Genomic DNA, 21936 nt, shown 5'->3' with positions numbered 1-21936 from the left:
TTTTATTACTGGAATGAAAAACGTGCTTTTTTTGGCACCGAACATGTCATGAAATAATCAAAATGCCTGTTTCATGGCATAATAATGCACTGTGTCATTTCATGATAACATGACTAACAGCGAAATTCTAAAATTTAAACCTAACTTCAGAACATAAGCTTTAGAGATAAGCATATAACTAGATCAGTGTACATGTAATTTCAAAACAGCTGTGTGAAATAGCAAAGGATGTACATCACAACAAGCCTTTTTAGCTGAGGTACACAGCCTTAAGATGGGTCCCTACCAGTCAGTGGTATCTTACGGCTGAAATCAAATTACTTAAATTTATCCTGACATTCCTGCAGTGATTGTTTCTCACTGTTTGCTTATTTTTAGAATTCATATTGTGACATGTGAGTACAGTGCAATAGGGTGAATACCTTCCTTTAGAGTGCAAGCTTCTGGATATGTTCTTTAATTTAGAAATATTCTGATAATAAAATAACTACATGAATGCTGCACTCAGCAATTTGATGTCCTATGACTTTTCCAGAGTATTTTAGAGATGTTCCTTAAGATAAACACATTTTTTGATATGGGCCTTATTACAGAGGAAACATCACCCATTTATCTCTGATTCCTTCAGGATGACAAGCAGCATTGTGGCTACAGGCTTTAATTCTTGGTTTTCTCTTCTATTTTTAATTTTCTAAGTAAGCAAATAGAAACACAGTACTTTCCACAGTGGAATTAATAGCTCTTGCCTAGTATGTTAATTATATCAAGTGCAGATGTCACTCTAATAGCAGCTCCTCCTGATTTAAAAGCTGTAATTATTATGTAATTCCTCTTTAAACATTAATTCTACTCAGTGGCACATGTAAAATATAGCCATATTGCCTGATCTAAAGATACTTGTAGCTCTTTAAGCAACAAGTGTTGTGGGCACCAGGCAGGGAGATAACCTTCATCTGACCTGAGAACAGTTAGTTCATCTGAGGGAACAGTTAGTGCTGGATAGCTTGCAAAAAAACCCTCAAAAAACAACACCAAATCAAAAAACCAAAGCCAACAACAAAAAACCCCACCAAACAATAACATAGAACTATTTCCCTGCTGTCTAACTGCTGGAGCACAAGAGCAAGCCCTCAGAGATGGATGAGAACATTACCTTAGCTCAGATCCTGTAAATTGCTAAGAAGTAGCAAGGAAGCTTCTCAGGGTCAATCTCAGTTTCTGGATTTGCCTCTGTTATTGTGGATGGGGAGACACACTTCTTACAAGAGAGAAGCAACAATATATATGACTTTTTTAAGACAGTGAGTTAAAAAAGTTCAATGGCACATATGACAGTGGTTTAACAAGATTCAATGGCAAGGTCCACTTGAGTATTTGCTGTGTAAAGGATGGGGTCAGACAAAACTGTGAGGGAGACCCTCCCACTGAGTCACGAGGTTCAGAGGAGACCCCCTTGCATTCTAAACTCCTTCTCAGAGGGGAGTTCAGGTGCAGCTGAATCCAGACTTAGTCACAGACTTGGTCAACAGTTTATGACTAAAGGATTGCATGTGCTCAATCAATCCCTTATAACACATAGCTAAGATTTCAAAGCTTCAGAGCTCTTATTCCCAATTCACTTATCAGGTATCTGATGTGATCAGGATACACTGAACCATGAGGAGTAACCTTGAGAGGCATCCCTGCTCATGGGGGAATCCCGGTGTGCAACATTCTGGTGTGAAGGAGAACCCAACAGGCTTTGGACTGCCCACCATTTATGGACTGAGATGATGGACTTACAGTCACATTTGCACACCAGCCCTGTTTTGGTAGGCATACGCTCAACTAGCTGTTGAGCAAGATTTATAGCCTTTAACTATGGTGTTGTTATCTGTCTCCCCAGTGCCCAGCTTAAGCTGGACTGACACTGGTGCCACTGCTTAAACAGAGAAGGTGGTGGGTTGGGAGGACACCACCACATCCACATAGCATCTACCTAAACAAAACCTTTCTTGTATACTAATCCTCACTAGGAAGCAGGGCAGGAGAGTTCCTTGTCAGAGAAAAACAAAAGCTATCCACCTCCCCCCACCAAAGCCAATCCTGCCCACAGCGTGGGCAGTGCAGTCCATCACCTTGTCTGTTTGTCTCTCCTGACTTACAGGAGGGCAGAAGCAAAGCTGAGGCAAAATTAAAGTAAACAGGCAGAATCAGGGATATCAGACTGGAGCTGCTATCTGTGGAGGACTACGTAGATGGTCCTGAGTCACACAGTGCAGACTGAGCTGTTTTTCCAAGGAAAGAGAGATGCAAGGAAAGGAAATGGTAAAGGCAGCCCCTGATGGGAAAAATGACATCTCCACCCCTTGGAGAAGTCTCTGACATTCTTCTTAAAACCCTGCTCTCCTAAGTCCTGTCAGAGGCTGAGATGACTTTATTAAAAATCCGAGATGCGTGTGTTTTGGTCATTAAACTCTGAGACAGGTGAATGTCAAAGCATAAACCGTGAGACTACACAGTGCCAGAGGAATGGCCCCCACGGCAGCAACCTGTTTGTCAGGGCAGTGCTGAACATGTGTGTGGGGAGGAAAGGATGTGAAACTGATTTCTCTGAAAGAATACTCCTTTCCAGAGTATTCCAGAAAAATATAATTCATGGTAGGATCCTCAATTCCTTAATTTGTTCAAAGGCTATAATTCTGGTTGGGTTTTTTGGTGGTGTTGGTTTGGGCTTTTTTTGGATGGAACAGTGAAGGGTGGCTTAGACACAGTAGCTTTACTGAAGGAAAATTAAGCTACTGTAATTGCCTCTGTAAAACAGCTAAAGCACATTTAGAATATTTATATTGTACATACTGAATGGAAAAAAAGCCCTTACAGTGATTTGTCAAAGCACTGTCAAGGGTCAGGAAAGCTCACCTCCCGAGCTAATTTGCTGGTCTTTTTTAAAATCACTTGCTATTATCCAAATAATTATTTCTCCTCTGTTCAAGCTACCACATTTGGCTAATGTGGGAGCAAAGCAGCAGAATGAATTTTCATGACACCTAGGGTCTCACTGCCAGAATTCAGCAGATGACAGAATTGTTCTCTGTCCCCGTTCCCTGGGCTGTTTCTCAGAGCAGCCCCAGCCTTCTCCTGAGGTTTCCTGCTGATATTTAAGCAGTTGAAACTCACTTATTCATAACATGCCCAAGAGCCTGTCTAATGCTTTCATCCCTGACTGTTTTGAAACCGTTTCAAGGAGCCTGAGCAAAAAATGCTATAGTTACCTGAATGTGAATCTGATGAGTGAACCCAGTGCTTAAAAACACTTTTATCATTATCTCCAGCGAATGCAGTTTTTTGTCTTGCTGTTTGCAGGTTGCCACTCAGTTGCATACAGCTGCTTTATTGCACACAGAATGCCTTGGTGCATTGGATTGTTGTTTGGGGTTTTTTTTCCCCTGTGTCTTTTCTGCTGTGCTCACCATTTCCAATCATTTGAGAGTTTAACAGTAGTTTTATAGCACATAGGTCTAAAGGCTAGTTTAATCTAAAGGATCGATGGAATTGGGAAAGTTAAGACAGAAGGAGGACAGAAGGGTATGTGTTGGATAAACCTATTAAGCACAGGGTGGGAGATACACCACTTACAACTAGCTTCAAAATCTAGATTTATCCCCTTCTTTTAAAAGTAGCCATTCTGAGATGTAGCAAAAAGATTTGCCCTTGTTTTTGGCAAAGTAATTTAGGATTCCAAAATATTTCAATAGTCCTAAAGACAGCAAAGCATTCTATGGAGAATGAAGCAAAATGCGCAGTTGAAAATCAACATGCAATCAAGAACTGGATTCCTGAGGGAGATCCTTTTCCTAAAGATTCTGCTCGGCCACGGAAAATGACAGCTCAGATACTCAGAGCATACCTGGGGCTCATTAACACACACTGCTGAGCTTTATCCTATGCAGAAATGAATTATTGCTTTATTGGGAACACGCTGGATTACGTAACTGCAACTTAATGCAAATAAAATAACGCATACGATTTTCAGGGTTGCCATTAGCAACAGCTCTGTTATTAATTTCAGCCTACATTCACCTCCTGAAACAAACACTTCCTTGAAAGAAAACCCCGTGGGACAGGTAATGCAGAAGGTTGTTCATGCAAAGTGAATCAGTGCTTTTTGGTTATATACTAAGAGTAACAATCAACATACTTCTTTTTACATCCCATCCTAGTAATTACTAACAAAATCAGGAGTTCCTATGATTCCTTTTAAAAGCTTTTTTTTTTTTTAAGTATGCGTTTTCAGCTATAATCTGTGCAATCTCCATCCTGAAATGGTGAAGCTTTAACACATATTTCCATATTTTCTGGAAAAGATGGACAGTATCCACATTTGGGAAAAATTCTCAGCCTGGTTGTCTAAGAGAGAGAATTTTCTTTGTAGAAGTGAATACAAAATTTCTAAGTGTCCAATTCAGGAAAGCTTTCCTGTACAGCCCATCAGTTAAGCTGGGACTCTCTGAAGTGCTGGGTTACTTGCTCTCCTTAAGCAGGGATATTTTCCGACGGAAACAATTCAGGACTGAATTTAAATGCTCAGCTTTCCTTACATTTTTATTCAGTTGCACCCCAGCAGTATTTCTTTATCCATCTCAAGCCCAAAATTGTGTTTTCTTATTGACTGGCCACTATTAAAAGCCTGGAAATTCCCCCAGATTTTCATGTTTGATGAACTGAAAAGCCCAGATTTTATATTCTCTGAAATGTCATTACCTATTTTTGGAAGAAAATAAATAAGAATTTTTAATTAAAGAAATGGCTATTTGTACAGGGAAATATTGAATTTGTACATACTGTGGACAAATAATGAATTCTATTCATGCATGTTTATATATCTTATAATATGGGTGGTTTTCTCAGCTGCCACAAAATTGCTGTCATAAACATAGAGAAGCCAAAGTAAAATGGGCAAACACAATCCTGGTATAATTCCACAGACTGAAATGCATTTTTGCTGTTGTTTATGATAACTCCAAATCTGAGCTACTGGCTTTAGTATAATCTGCCTAAATCTAAGTCAATCATAGATTTAAAGAGAACGTAGTTCTTGTCATATGGTAAAAATAAGTCTTTGTCTTTAATTATGAGCTTTTTTTTTTTCCCTCCCAATTGAAGCAATTTCTGACTAAAAGCTTAACCTTTTCAAAAATGCACTTTCTTTATGAACCAGGAAAAAACAGCTTTTGCACATGCTTTCATTAAGAAATCTCTTCATGTTGAACTGCATCTCAGTCTTAGGACAACTTCAGCAGCCTTCTTGGCTACACCTGCTGAAAAAAAGATGACACTATCATGACACCTCATGATAGTAGCCTTGAAAATAAGTCTTGGTAATGAGCATACTAATAGCTACGGGAAACTTATGCCATACTCCACATAAACAAGAAGTCCTCAGAAACCTGGGCAGACTCAAAGCAGGTTAACTGATACTGGAGTTAATCAAACATTCACAGTTACTATAAAGCAAATGTGTATATTTACATGAAGTTGAACTCCAGACCAAGTAAAGTTACAACTGTTTTTATCACAGAAATATTTTATTGTAACAGAAAAGACAGCTACTCCCTTTCTCTTTCAAAGTTTTTACAAATCTCAGCGATGTGCCCATGTCAGTGTCCCTTTTTCATTCAAATACATCTGTAAAACTAAAGTGGGCAAGATGTCTACAGATTTTATCAACCTGGAGAAAATGTTGTATTTCAAGTAACACATCACAGAAGTCTATAATGTGTTGAGTATTATTTAGCCATGTATTTTGTATTAGATAATACTTTAAAGATAAGACTGGTTTTTATTTTTCTATTAACCTAGAAAGAAAGTGTGCATTTGTACTGGAGTTAAATAGTGCCTTTTTATCTGGTCTTATAATGTACCTTCTGACACATTTATTGCTGCAGTGAACTTCTTCATCAGTGAATATCATGCAACTCAGCTTCTACTGAAAGCTGTGCTACTGTATCATAACAATCCTATGACATTAAAGAAGGTACAGCTTACTCATAACTTAATCAGAATTTAAGTACTTGTACTTAAAATTACAGTCCCTTCCATCTCTACCTGGTATCATATTTCTAACATTAAGTGGTTATTAGATGAAAATCATAGTCCAGAGTTCAGATATCCCTTTGCTCAGCAGCAGGGACAGTTTTAGGACAGCTGTAAATACAAACCTCTTGACAGAAAATTGCACCTATATCGAGGTATAAACAGTAGTTTGAGCATTATAGCAAACACTGTCACCATTCCTAGTTTGGAAGAAAGTTGTCTGCTTTCAAGAGGGACCTTCCCGTGGCCAATCCCAAGCAGGTGCATCCTTTTAGCAGTGAGTGAGGAACCTAAGCCCGAGAGGAACAGCTGTACCATCCTCTTGTCTGTGGTGCTGAGTCTTCAGGTGTCCTTGTAGACAACCTGGCTACTCAGAGTGTGCAAATAGGTGTTTGTATTCTCTTAAATGTTTCCTCCTGACGCCTCTCTGTGGTAAGACCACTAACTATACAGCATATGTAACAACAAGGAGCCAGAATTTGAGGTTTTGAAGACTTCTATTAGCCTGAAACTATTTTCACGAACTGAAGGAGTCTTAGGGATACTGAAAATACTTTTTTTCCTCACCCTGAAGTGATTTCTGTGTGTCTGCCCACAGTGGAGTTGGAATAAGGTCTATTTATACTAATCATAGAAGACTGATCAGATTTTAAGAGCACCCCAGTATCCCTCCAAAGCACTGTATCATTCTAATTTTTATAGCATTTTGTTCCCCACAGAAGACATACTGTGCATTATACTTTTTCATTCTCACTTTATCTCTTTCTCCTTCAATAACAAATTATTTTTGAGGGAAAGGATGATCCTGCAGGGGAGATGCTATCTTAAAATTCAGATATGTAGGTTTGTTTCCAGAAGACATCCAATTCATCATCTATGAATTGAAGATAATGTTGCTTTTTCTATTTTCCAAGAAACTTGTGAAAATGAGTCCACTGCGGACAGAAAGGCATTCAGACAGTATGAGGAGTGTTGTGGAAGGAATTAAGTGTTCTCTGCTCTAAAACAATGGAATGAATGCCAAGCAGCAGCAGTATGAAATGAGGGAAATTAAGCTCTGGCCCAAACCAGGTGTTTTTCATTCCCACGGTTCATTGGATCTGGCTGTGATTTGGATGTCAGATAACAACACACTGTCATTTATTTAGCTGAACCGAATCACTTCATTATTACGAGGTGCTAAGTGATCTGCACAGTGATACTTTCTAATGTTATTTGGCACACATGAAATAAAAACAGGAATAAAACTTGTAAAAATAACTTCCAGTATAGAAAAGATACTGATCGTGTGATTTACCAAAAAAGCAGCTGGAGCACATGGAATAGTTTACATGGCTTTCCAGATCCTACTAATCTCACTTTCATTCTAAAAGTATTCAGATGATACTTAAAACTTTTACTGAAAGCTTTCATTACTTTTTAATGGATATTACCCTTTAAACTTGTTGTTTTAAATCCCCTTGGTTGAGAAAGACTTCAAATCAAATTCTATCTTTAATGATGCCTTTTTGAGCTATGTCCCACTTTTCATTTGCAGCTGAGGAAATGTTTTTAATCTTTTGTAGGTGCACAGTTGAACAATCTAACTTAGCAGTGGTTTTATACCACTACTAATTGCCATTTAATTACTTTATTCTGCATGAGCATTCATTTGTACATTGCAGGAAACAATGGATGTAAAGTAAATGATTCATTTTTTTTAGAATGACGTTCTCAAACTTTTAAAATCATGCTATTAGGACTTTTTGGCTAAAAGTTCATAGGGAACTTTCATAGGGAACTTTCATAGGGAACAGCTATTGAATCAGCCACCCACCCCCAGCTTGAACACCAATGTAGAAAGTGGATCTGGAGGAAAGGATGGTTGTTTGATATTTTTGAATGTTTTAACTTAGGCCAAAATCCAAATTATACTGTAGTCAGTCTACCATGATGACTCCAGAGATATACTTTATTTCTATAAGGCTCTGTAACTGTCGACAGACAGTTTTCTTCCCCTTTTCCCCCCCACTTTTATTGTTGGAAGAGGTGCGTATCAGACTTGACCTAAAGGATTTTCATCAGCTCCAAGAAAGAGCATTGGTGCCCTTCCCTTTATCTTGTTGTGATGTGACATTTTGACACTCTGTCATTCAGTAAACAATCTTAGTTTTCTTTTTCAAAATGTAACACTTTCATTACTTGTGAATCATTGTTTCCAAGACAACTTGCAACATACCACAGTGAAACCTCCTCCTTCTCTTTCCCATATTTTGATGTGAATTTGAGAGTTTGTTTACTTCAAAAATCAAAGCAAAACATTGGGAATACGAAGAGAAGAGAAAAATAGGTTTAAATGTAGGACAGCAAGCACTAAGAAAACGTTAATAAAATTAATAAAAAGTATGTGGTGTATTATACCTCTACTATAAAGTCTGTGCATTTGGGTTATTCAAGGCAGTTGGGTTACATCAACTAGTTACATATTATTAATTTGTGGGTTTATCTTCAGGCATTTCATATCCTCTCAGTTTCTACCACCTGCCAATAACTGCAGTTAAAGAGATTGGCCAGAAATCCAAGCACTGTGTCTTTTGCTGTGGATTGCTCTCTATCTGTGGATTGTTCACGAGGCTCTGAACTCGTGTGTTGGATAACATCTGTTTGTCTGGGCTGTTTAAGTTTGTCATGTTCCCCCAGAAGTGTGGAAGTCAGCTGGAGAGTCTGGAGGCAGAGGAAGGTCACTGCTTTCTAGGATCTCCCTGAGCCTGATCCCTGCTGGAGGTGGGGGAGATGCAGGCTGGTGACAACACATGTGGCAATTGGACCTGATGTCAAGCCTGGCAGCCAGACCTCACATGGCAACAGCTTTGCAGACCCAAAGATGAATTGGCTGTATTGTTTTCCAGGATTTCATCTTCTTGATGTAAAGACTTGTCCAAGGAAAACTTGTTACTGTACAAACTATGTACTCGTGTATCTGTCTGTCTGCCAGTGCATGTAAATATACACTGGCACTGATAACAGTGTAGGAGTTACATTTAAAAAAAAAATAAATATTGCAAATCTGCATGATAGAGACAACTGCATAATTAGAATATCAGTCTGGAATAGCAATGATTTAATTCAAGTTGTATCTTAATCCTACATAACTGTCAAGGAGCTCTAGGTACAAAAGAAAGTGTATTTTCATTCCAGGCTCAACAGAACACTGGATTCTGCATTTTTACATTTTTGTTCAGGAAGTATCCATGAATTCCGTGCTTGCATCTGAATTTTCACCTTCCTTAAAATTCAGGGATGTCTGAATGCACCACGCTTTGTTCCTTATTTCCTTCCCTCTGCACTTACTGCTAATCTATTAGTCATTGTTCATCTACTCCTGGTATGCATTTTTAATTTGAATAGCACGTGTTGAAATGCTTTCAGACATGAGTGGTTTGGATGCTAGTGACATAATTACTGCCTTTTATTAGATAAGCAGTGCATTACGTTAATAAACATAATCATCTATGCTCATAACAGACTTTTGTTGCGATGTAAAATACACAGTTAATGATTTTGAATGCAAATGTGTTCTCAAGGCAAGTAAATGAAGATATGCCCAGCTGGAAAGTTTGAGGATGTTGAAACAAGGAAAATTAAAAATTAAGGCAAATTCTATCATCAGAGAAAAAGAAGTAATGTCTTCTAACTTCAGACTTTCAACTTCATTCGTTGAATGAGTTTCTTTTCAAATCACTTTGAGCGCAAAACTGTCTCTTCTATTTTTGAAGGCATGGATGTAAAGGTTACTATAGATGAACCTGTATGTGATGCATCCTTCCTGCATGGATCTCATCTCTGTTTGGTTCCACCCAGCCCAGCTGGCAGGCTGGGAGAGAGGGTTGTGCCGGCGGCTCAGCCTTCAGCGGCTCCCCAGGGCCTGCCTGCCCCGGTGGATCTGCCTGCTGGCACAGCCCTCCTGCCTGCTCTTTGATTGCTCCCTCTCAACACAAAATTCTCTTTATTCCAACTGTATCACTAGTATGGGAGTTTGATAAAGTATTTTTATACTTACTTGCCTTTGTGGAGTTGGACTTTCAGCTCTCTTAGCTCAGCACACTTCCTGTGGTCTAGGCTATGGCCAAGCATCTGTATATATATATATATATATATAAATGATTTCTAAGAAATGTCTTATCCATCCACTCAGCTTAAGGGAGAGGTCACATATTTATTCCTAAAACTGAAAACCTTGTGTGTCACAGAGAGGGCCCATCAGTGCTGTAATGCCCTTGCTTTGGTAAAAAGAGAGTCTGAAAATAATGACAGTGGTAGAAACAACCGGTGAAATTTGTTTCCTTTGAAGAGGGGTGTGTATGGACTAGAACTAGTCTGGGATGTCAGGACTATTGCTATCAAGCAAGAAATGGCACTGTTATCACTAAACTGAAAGGTCAGCTCTGTTGGAAGTGCCAATTACTGGTAATGTATGAAGTGGGTTTCTTGGTCTAATTGGGAAATATTTTAAAAAGACAGTAGAAATCATGTGAGTGAGTTGTGAACTTTGTGTTCCTCCAGGCGAATTACTGGGGTGGATTCCTAGGGGAGATGGGGAAAATGCTTCTAAAAAAGTGTGACAGATGTCTTTTGGGCATCAGAGCCTTGTTAACAGTCTCCTGCCTTTGTCCTGGGTTTACTGCACCAATATAAAGTTTAAAACTGCTGATGTGGGAATTCAAAGAGACTTCAGGAAATAATCTTCATACAGTGCTTTGCCACACTGTGAGCTTTCAGAAATGGCTGCTGTATTTCACCTTATAATTTTCACGTGCATAAATGGAGAGCAAAGAGAAAATGCTATCAATGGAGGAGTTTGCCACGCATCCACCGTGGACTCCTTACATCCTTAAATGTATAAGAATAATAAGTAATATATCATACATGCTCACAGTGTTTGATTGCCTAGAGGAGCTGCCTCTAACTTTTGTCTGTACATCTGTAATGTGTTGAGCAATTTTTCTGTCCTTGCTTTTTTTTTTTTTAACCTGATGAATTCCTGGTGAAAGCTTTCCCTTGGCTCATGATGCAAAAATAACATTGTCTGCAAACTACTGCTGGTGTTCTAAGGTCACTCCAGGTCCTGCAGAAGGTAAAGAAACTGTGCCCAAGGTCTGACTGCCTTTGCTTGCTGCTCTTGCCTCCTGCATTCATAGAGGCTCCTTGATGGATCCTGTGAAGCTGAGGACACAGGGTGCCCAGATAACAAAAAGGACAAAGCATGTTTCTCATAGTCAGAATCAAGAGGGATTTGGTTTGGTTGTTGGGTTTTTTTGGTGTTTTTTTTTTTGTTTGTTTGGGTTTTTTTTGTTGTTTTTTTTTTTTTTTCTGTAGGACATATCACTCTCATTGTAAAATTGTCCCAATCACTTTCTTGTTTTGCCTCTTTTAACAGAGCGATGAGGTTTTAACCGTCATCAAAGCCAAAGCACAGTGGCCGGCCTGGCAACCTCTGAATGTGTAAGTAAGTGGGGAATTGTTTGCCTCAACAGCCTTGTGTTGAGTGCGGGCTAAAGGGCCGCTCTAATTGTCTCACATAACCATTCACTCTGGTAAAGAAATAATCGAAAAATATGTTGATAAATGGGGGGGGGGGGGTTTGTTGGTTTGGTTGGTTTGGGGTTTTTTTGGGTTTTTTTTTGTTGTTGTTTTTTGATTTCTTTTGGGGGGGTATGGAGAGTTTTTGGCTTTTAGTTTGGTTTTGTTTGTTTTCCCAGCAACTACTTCTCTCTTTCCTTCCTCTTTAGCATGTCTGCGTTTTTTACATGCTTTGGTTCACTCACTGTTGCAGCAGGATTATCCTGTGGAGTTTGTGCCTTCTACAAATACGTGGTGATGTTTATTCTATGCTTGCTCAAATATATGTAGTACTATTGTACACATAGGAGCAGTATTTTTTAGCATCCTACCTCAAAGGCTTTGACAATGCTTTGTATCGATACAGCAAATCCTCATCCACCAACTCTCAGTCTAAAGGACTAATTCTTCAAAATTACCTGTCTGAAACATTCCATGGCAGTAGCATCATGATCCTGATGATACTGTAACCATCACTTGGTTGTTTCACCGAGACAGCAAATTGACTTCCCAGGGTCCTTCCTCTGGCACTCAGCAGAAAAGAGGACAAAACTCTTCTTTCTGGATATTCTTGAGTTTACTGGTGGCCTTTTGAGGGAGGTGGGGGAAGTGTCAGGGCAGGGTGATGTTTCTTGAATAACTTATCTGTGCTTGGCCCAAAGTTGATACTATCCAAGCCCAAATGAGCGAGACTTACAAGAATTGACTAAAGATGAGAGCTCAGTAGAAGGGGTCACTCAATTAGCTGACAGTCAAATTAAGTCCTTTGAGAAGCAGGTCAATTAGTTTACTGCAGGATTGTACAGACTAGGTAGTCCTGTTTCCTCTGTAAAAAATATAACGGAAGCAGTGAAATGCTGTGCCTGGCTTTGTCATCTGTATCTCAGAAAGTATGTGAAAATTTGGAGGGTAGTCAGAAAAAAACTGCAAGAGAGTTCAGTTTTCAGAAAACATTCCCTACCCTAAGGGGCTTAGAAACTCTTAAGCAGCTTAGGACTTAAGCTATTCACTTTATCACCTCCCTCTCTGGAAAAAAATTAAAAAAATTAAAAAAAAAAGAGGTTAGGAGGTGAGCACAGCTTAAACAGTGAAAAGATTTCTGATAGCTGATCCCTCTTTAATCTAGGGGATAAAAAAAACAACAAACAAGGCCAAAGTACGAAATCTCTCCTAGCATGGAAGCTCAGGAAATTTGTGACAAGGAAATTCTAACTAAAGGTATGGGAAAAGGCTTTACCACTGTGACTAACCTCCAGAGCAGCTTACCTGAGCATGAGATGGATTTTCCATCGCTTGAATATATTTTAACCCTGAGACAGAGCTGTAGGCTCCGCACAGGAATCGCAGGTTAGGCTTTTTTTGACAGGTGTAATGCAAGTGGTCAGTTGAGGTGACAGTAATGGCAACCTCTCTTTATGGTCTTATCCCACTGAAATTTTCAATGTTTAGATTTGCTGGTGTTTGCCTTGTAGTGACTGTGGGTAGCATTTTTTTCCTTTGCTGCCTTCTTCCTATTCACTCAAAACTAACACTTTTTTTTTTTTTAAATGAAAACTTTTGTCCACTTCTCTGTTCTGCTCTGGTGACTTCTCAGACTGAAACAAGCCAGGTATTTTTTCATTCCAATTTCAGTTACTTTTATAAAGCAACATTTATATGTGATGTTTCTGCATTAAAGTGAGCAATACTACTAGGAACTGACTGCTGTGGGTGCATGGAATGATTTGACATTGACAGGAGAGCAGGTTTGTACTTTTTTTACAGGAGATGAAAAGAGGATCTCCTGCTTACATCACAAAAATCAAAGCTAATTAAAGTATGTTTCCCCTATGATCATAATGCTGAATTTAATATGGCTCTGAGAAACTTCACACAAAAGTTGTGTGAACAACTTCAGATACTTTCTAAGGGATATTCTTTACAGACATACCTGCAAATGCTTTTGCAATGTCCTTCAGATGTTTTTCCAGTCAATTCTTGCCTTTTCTATATGACAGTTCTTACCTTTCAGTAACATCAAAAAATCTTTATATTTGTGCTTTCAAATGCTCCTCAAGGGTTCCTCTAACCCTTCGCTTTACAGGTAGTGTTTGATTTTTGGCTTTTTATACAATTTTTTAATCATATATTGCCATGATGTCCTACTTTTTAATTCCATTTAAAAATATGGTCTAAGCACACAAGAAGAGAAAACTTTCAATATCCATTAACTGGTGTTAATTTCCCATTTGCCATAATGGATGGTCCTTCTTGGAATTTAGATTAGATCTGTGCAAGTATTGGATAATGACTCCTCAGGATAAACATTTGGTCTATTATTATGCATAGCACAACCGTCTTCCTAATCAAGAATTGACTAAAAGTCATAAATATTCTTCTTTTGCATAATCATTGGTTATGTATCTAATGTATAATACGGTATGATAGTGGTGCCAAAGTGGTGTTACAACGTGTCATAATAAGCACAGCATAAAAACATTCCTGAATGTATTTCACAACAATTCTAAAATGCATAACACTAATTTATTTATGGAGACCCAAATTGTCAAAAATTGTCAAATTCAGCCTGCTCTCACTTCAAAGTTTGCCACCCAATTCCATGTAATGAATGTTATTTGCCAACCCTGTCCAAGTTAGATTATCAAGTTAGTTATGGTGATTACACTTAAAATCAGAGGGAGAAGAGGAACAATTGCCACCAAAGCTTGTGAGAGGGCTGTAAGGGCATTAATCTAATTGCTGCTGTTGTGGAGAAGGTAGGATGAGGCACCATGGACACCAGGCTGCCTCCCTGGTGAATATTGTACTGGAGAATAACACCCCAGAGACAGCGGGGCTGGAGGGCAGGGACACACAGAGGTGGTGACAAACACTGTAATGGAGGGCAGACTTATGGCCTCAGTATTTGCTCATCAGAGGCAGCAGCTCAGTCAGGCCCATCCTCTCAGGGAAAACTCAAGAGAAATCAGGTGAAAGCACACCCTGAGGCTCGGCACAGCCCCAGGTACCAGCCCCACTGCCCGCTCAGAGGAATTGCCAGCCAGGACGGGCACTGTGCCTCCCCCTGGGGCTGCTAACTCCTCTCCATCTTTCCAAAACAGCCAGGGAGATGCAGCACCTCCTGTTCCTCGGGCTGCCAGCTCCTCTCCATCTTTCCAAAACAGCCAAGGAGATGCAGCACCTCCTGTCCCTCGGGTTGCCAGCTCCTCTTCGTCTTTCCAAAACAGTCAGGGAAATGCAGCACCTTCTCTCCTCACAGAGGCTGTAGCAAGACAAGACACTAATTCTTGCCCACATCTTGAGTAGTTGGTTGTGAACCCTTGTGTTTCCACTCTGGTCACCCATAATAACATGAGAGAGGATGATCTTGCTTGGGCACCTCTTACGGATTCATCATGGACTTAAATGGCTTTCCTTCTCCCCGGTCAATGCTGATCGATAAGGCTGTGACTCCTGAGGCCAGTCACACCTCATTTAGTAAATTTTCAAGCCCTTGTATAGAGGGCATGAAGTAAGTGTGTGTTTCTAAATCTCACCATGTCAAAAGTCTTTGGTTCATGACACCAGAGATAAGGAGAGAAATATAATTGGGAGCTTTTCTTCTGCTGATGGAGAAGAAGTGCAGATCCAGTGCACACAAAGTGCCTCACCAGGGAGAGTTCTTTAGCTTCAGATATGAGTAAGATAAAAGAAATTACAGTAGGGGACAAAACAAGTTGCCAGCCCTAAGCAGGGAAGGAAACAATGACAGTAAGTAGTTTTCTGAAGTGCTTTCTGTTAGTTACAATTAAGGTTAATACACTTCAGCATATTGTCATCCCCCAGTACGATTATTGGTGTGGAAACTATATCCTGCCATATTTCTCTGCCTGCTTTTTATCATTCCTCAGTCCCTATATGTGCTCTTTGTCACTGTTTTCCATTATTATTATTCTTCCTATCACTCATCTTCATTATCCTTCATTCGGTTTCTTAGCCAGGGCTCCAGTATGCAGAAAACTCTCCTGAGTTCTCACACGTAGGAAGAGAAAGGTGTGGGTGATCTTTGTGAACCAGTTTTATGGTCGCCCAGCTGAGGGACAATATTGGTAGCATGAGAAGGGCGAGTGCCAGACAAAGTAATAAAACATTCTGCTGTTGCTTATATTTGTATTACCAAGTTGTGTGTCTGAAATTCTGACTTTAAAGTACTCGCAGGGAATGCATTCTTCCTTGAGCATGCTGGTATCAGTATGCAGCATGCTGTCAAATCAAAGCTGTTTTTCTTATCTCACTTGTATAAACAAGAGCACACCTCATTGCTCCCTTCCTCACAGCCATGTTTCAGGCAGAATCAAATTTTATTTTCATACTCAGCTGCAAATCATTGGCCCTTGGCAGTATGGAGGATAAAATACATCAAAACCAGATAATGCCACTGCTATGCAAATCTGCATATCTGGCACCTGTAAAATAATCAAGCCATGACAGAAGAATTTGGGATAAAGGAGGCAAGACAAGTTAGTATGCATCAAATTATCCAGGAGCTAATACCTTTTTAAAATTTTCCTTGAATTCACCTTTTTTTAATTATTTTTATTTTTTTTTTTTCATTTTTGGCTGTATTCATTATTCCTTTTATTTCAAATCCACCCATCTCTCTTGTGACACAAAGGGAGAAGTATTTGAGTCACAATTCTTGTGTCTAATCACTATTTGTTGTTCCTGTAAAGCAGGGAAGAAGGCATCCCCATGCACACAGTGGAATACAGACTTCCATGGGCATATATAGCATAACACTGATAAATACAAACATGGATCAGATACAGATGGAGATTGTTTTCCAGTGTGTCATGTATCCCATTATTAACTGCCCAGAACTTATAAATTATTAAATACCAGTAGAGATAGTGTGAGTTTTCCAGTGTTTTTTTGTGTTTATTCTGTCTTTTCCTGGTACATAAAAAGGTGATATTCATTTGGAAAAAAAACCAACCAAACAAACAAAGTAGCTTTAACTTTCTGTTAAACCTTTCAGATTCTAAAAAAACGGCAAGACCTCACTTCCCTGCACAAAGAAGATACCTCTTTCCAATTTCTATCCTGCCAGAGTTTCAGTCTGCAATCCTAGCTAGAAGAACAAATATGTTTGAATAGGGGTTTCCAGCAGTATGATTGTAATTATTACTAAGTGCATAATGCCTTTTTTATGTACTAATATTTTTGTTTTGTTTAATAATTTTAAATTTAGTGGGTCAAACTGTAGACAAAATATTTCAGTTTTATCTAGGTAAATGGCATGGTGAGAGTATTCAACATTAAAAGTTTAGGTTTTTCTGAAATATTCTGAAGAGTTTTCTTACTCCTCTCTCATTTTACTTTTTTTTTAGTGCAAAAACCCTACTGCTTTCCAACCTTTTTACCACTTCAGTTTTACCACCTAGTTACAACCAGTGTACATTGAAGAGAAAGCCATTTTTCTTTATTGTAATTTTGAACTATTTGAAGTTTGGAAAACTTCCTTATTGTCTCTCCTGTGGTCCATTTCATCCCTCTGTGTTGTTTGTGTGAACAGTCATGGTCCTGTGGTTTTACTCTTTTTCTCACCCATTTAAGCAGCTCTGTTCCATTTATTTGGAGATTACCTGAAAAAAACCCAGTAAGCACTCGAATGTGAAGTTTAGCAGAAAAGGAGGCCTATTCCTTTATCATTCAGATGGAGAGAAGTATTTAGTCCAAAGTTTATAAGTTGGTATGGTTATCTCATTATCTCCTAAAATTATCCCGTCAACTTCTTTCCATTTCAAGTCTTGCATATCTTTTCTCTGACTAGAAGGATATTAGGGCTGTTTTTCCTGTCTTGCAAGGAGGATATCAGAAAATATCCCCGTATTTCCAAGTAAGGTTTTTTTAGGATTGAGATAGATAACGTGACTAAAGTGGGCAACAAAGCACACTGTTCCAAAAATCAAACACAGAGTGTTCTTTGGAGAGGTGGCGGGGAATGCAAAACTGTTCTGATCCAAAATAAGTTTGAGTAGACAGATCATACTAGCTGGAGGGAAAAATGCTGACCTACTTTGTTACATTTTCCTTCCTTTATTCTTGAATGAAAGCTCTTTCACTCTTCCAGAATTCTTCTGTCACAATTTGGGCAAAAGAATGTTTGTTATATGTTTTGGTCCTGCAGTGAATTTGCTGTGATCAGTAAGTTTTCATTACAGCATTTGGGAATTGAAAGCCAAGCCCCATCTGCGCCTTCAGTGTTTGTTTCTTGTTTTACTTTTATTTTACTTATATTTTTAACTTTTGCATTTTGGGGTGGTTGTTTTTGTTTGTTTGTTTGTTTTTTTTCACTTTACTGTAATTTGCTGCTATTTTTGTGCCCACAGAACTTCTCTTCCTTAAAGTGGCCACCACATTAGATCAGTGAGCAATTACTTAGATGCTGTTAGATGGAGAACGTCCAAAGTGAGAAATAGAACTCTTCACTGTCTTCTGAAATGCGATAAAATAACTCCTTCTCCTTATCTTATTTTTCACTGTTAAACATCTCAATTTATTGTGTCTGCTCCTCTGCTCTTTACAACTCACACAGCCTTAATGTGATGATGTCTCACTGATAAATATCCTTGTGTAAAACTACCCAAGATTATGTATACAGTTGCATACTTAAAACAAGTCTTCAGTGGTGAAAAGAGCTTTAATAACAATTTGTGCCTATGTCGATCTTATTGATACTGTTACCTGATCAGTTCCATCAGATGGCAGAGAGCTAAACAAACACGTTTTCCGTGTAAACATGATTTGTCACTGAACCTCTTTGTTGACCTCCCGTGTTGCAACTTTTGTGAGCTTCGGAGAGAGGCTAATTTACAGAAGAACATCGGAAGGCATTTAGCACCATTTGCTGTAAACACCTAATTCACAAACTATCATTTCCTGAAGTGTTTACACACTTAAGTAGCTATTAGTAACATTATTAAATGCATAAAAAGACGACCAACTTTCAGTGTTCTCAAAGCTCACTATATTTTCATGAGGGGGAGGGGACCTCTCTTAGGCAACAGACTGCAACTAAACCCTATCAACTTCCATAATTTAGTTGTTGCCCTGCCTGTTTTATCAGTAAGGGCCTGATCTTCAAGTATAACTTTTTAAGTCAGCCACACATCCATATAAGCAGCAAAATAAAGGTTATCACCCCATGGACTTGAACTGTCTGGGTTTGGTTCTCCTTTCCCTTGGTAACACCCACCTCTGAAGGTAAAACTCAAGCCAGCCACCACTGTCACATAGCACATCCTTGTAGCTCAAGCTTTGCTAGTTTGCATGAATAATTGAATATTTATCAGCCATAGAAAGACAGCAATCACTAGGATTTTCCCCTTAAGAAGACAGAGGTTTTCTGAAGGAGATTAATTTCTATAATGTTTGGCAAACAGCAAGTTAACAACCCCCTTTGTAAGATGGGAAGGGGGTATGTGTGGAATGAGTACAAATCAGCTGCATGGTCTCATTAATTAGCAATCAGTCTGTCCCTGTTTTGTGCACTTATGAAATGACAGTCGATGGCCTTTTCAGTTCCCTGGCTGCCTGGGAGGAGAGACTGTTCCTGGAGATCAAAAATATTTTGTTCTCTTTCCAGGTGTTTTAACTTTTTTTTTTTCTTTAAACACCCTTCACATTGCTTAAAATAGAGTGAACGAATTAGGTAATTTGGAAAAGAAAACACTTGAATTTGTCTTCTTTTTTTGACTGTTGTTTACTGAATTCAGCTTCAAAACCCCAAAGTTTCTGTTCAACCAAAGATGCACTTTTATAGTAGCGTACAATTTACTTATATCTAGTTGAAATTGATTTTCTATTACTTGCTTAATTTCTCTGTGCTGGAAATAAGACAAAATTACAGCATTTGCATAATAAATGGAGTAGTTCTATAGAATTAAAGTTTCAAGTAGACATTTCTTTTGGTGTTGTCCCATAAAAAATAAATATGTTATTTGAAGAATCATTTTAAGATTTTCTGAAAATCTGCTAGAAGTAATCTTTTTTTTTTCAGGATTTTTGTAATTAATCTGCATACCTGTCTTTCTGCAGGATTTGAAAAATTAATTTACCTATTTGTCTATTTGAATGATCTATTTCTTTCTAAACTGCATATGCAAATAAAATGTACATGCACACAAGCCATTACTAAAGCTGGCATTTTTCTATTAATAAGATCTACATTAAAAAATATTTATAGGCTATATTAAAAATCAGATAGGTACCTTGTTGTGTTACCTACGTTTGGAGTGTCTCATTACCTTGCTGACTCAGTAGGAACACACCAAAACACCAAACCCAAACAGAAATCCTCCTTCTGTTTCCCTCTGGAGGCAGATGTTTGCTGTGTCTCACTCAGGATCCCAATGGCAGTGCCAAATGCTGTTCTCTACTAAATTTTAATCAGCATTGCGAGGTGAATATTCAAATCAATGCACCTTTCAGATTTGATAACAGAGATAAAAAATAATTAAATACCCAGAGCTCCGAAGACTAGAGACCTGACAATGTCTGTACATTAATTCTGTGAGTTAGCCCTCCTAGAGCGTTTTGTTGAGGCCTGATAGAATTATTCACAAGTACCACACCAAATTCCTTATAGCTTGCAAACTAAAATTCATTGAAAAATACCTACTAATTTTCTTCAATCATTCTGCTTCCTATTCATCCACTTGAAATATTTGATATGAAATGAAATTGTACCGTAATTTCTTTTTAAATATTATGAAGTCACAAACATTCAGTTTTGCGTGATGTCTAGCTGAGTAAATTCTGAGATTGGATGCTCATTTTCAGTCGATGTAACTCTTGTGCCACTAAGAGTGCTGAAATTATTTCCTGGCTTGCCATGCAATAAATAAATAGCTACCCATAAGTAGCTGATATTGGTATGAGAATGTAATTTATAAAAATTTACATTATAAATGAGTAAAGTATTCAGTTGCTCAATTATCAAGCCCTGAGAACTTAAAAAAACCCCAAACAAACACATTTGAACACACATACTTGTGATCGGGTTTAAATGGCATTCAGAAGGGCAAAATACAGAGTGAACCGCAATTAACCAGCTCTAATGGGCATTGTATAAATTTTATTTGTTATTTCCTCCAAAGTGGTAAGAAAAGCTCATATCATAGCCCTTTAATCATCTGTGCACTGCATATCATGAATATTTGGTTATACAAATTGCTTACAAACACTGTTCCACCTAATGATTTGAAAAATAAATCATGCATGTATATTTTTTCCTTGTGTGACTAAGCATCAGCAGGAGATTATATAGAAATAAGGAAGCTTATTATTTATTTCTACTTCTTATATTCCATATAATGCTCATTTCTCTTGCATGCTCATTAGACATTTTCTCCTAATTGAGTGCTGCATTCATCCATCTTCCAGTTCCTCTGTACTTTAAAATAGTAAAGTTTGTGCATTTTCTTACCTTTCAGGTTGATATATCCTTCCATAGCTGATTTAACCCTTTGAACACCTTATGATCTGCCTGTGGTTGAATTACCTTGAATTTTCTTTTAATAAAGAAAAGTGAGTGGAGTTAGCTCTTGCTACAAAAGCAGCAGCCTCTCTCCATACAGAAAAGTGGACAGAATGAACAGTTCAAAAAGAATAACTGATTTTAAACTGAACTTAAATGTAACTACAATGCTAAGATAGTGCCCAACTGCCTGAATTTGCCTGAAGCAAAATTTAATGACCATTGTAGGGATTCTTGGGGGCAAAAACTGCTTATGTTGTTGACTGCAGCTAAAAGCTTGCAGTAGCAACAGATCTCTGACCACAGTAGTGTGACCATTCCTTGGCTAGCACGTGGTTGGGAAGCCAGCCATAAAACCCAAACTAGTCATTGCCACTGTAACAGCAGCTGTGCTGTGCCTGAAGGACACTGCATTCACAATAACATCGTTTCAATTGATAGCAGCTGCACCCCGGAAAATCAAACTTCCAGCAAAGAAATAATTAAATTTGTACAAGCCCATCTCATTGATAACAAGTCGTCATGAACAGCTGAAAATAAAAGGATATAAAATTGCTGGCAGCTAAAGCATGAAGAATTGAAACAAGGAATAGGCTGATGAACTGCCTGAGTTACAAATTCATTCTCAGTGACTTGCTGTTGTAATGAAGTGGGATGAGTGAAATGTGGTTATATTTGACATCTCACTGGATTTATGCTATGCAAAAAGAAAATACTATTTTTTCTCTTAAGAGTTATGATGT

General features: G+C 38.4%; 1 protein-coding gene across 1 annotated transcript in view; it reads left to right on the top strand.

Annotated features, from left to right (window-relative positions):
• SPON1 (spondin 1) overlaps nt 1-21936 on the top strand; it is a 192831-nt gene that overhangs the window by 147182 nt on the left and 23713 nt on the right. The window contains exon 7 of the mRNA XM_017825033.1: nt 11492-11556. Coding sequence (XP_017680522.1) covers nt 11492-11556 — 65 coding nt within the window. The remainder of the gene's footprint in view (nt 1-11491; nt 11557-21936) is intronic.

Source organism: Lepidothrix coronata, unplaced genomic scaffold, assembly GCF_001604755.1.
Source record: "Lepidothrix coronata isolate B3197 unplaced genomic scaffold, Lepidothrix_coronata-1.0 Scaffold115, whole genome shotgun sequence".
Classification (NCBI taxonomy): Eukaryota; Metazoa; Chordata; class Aves; order Passeriformes; family Pipridae; genus Lepidothrix; species Lepidothrix coronata.
Note: the sequence above shows the minus strand (reverse complement) of the source record. Positions and strands in the feature narration are given on the sequence as shown.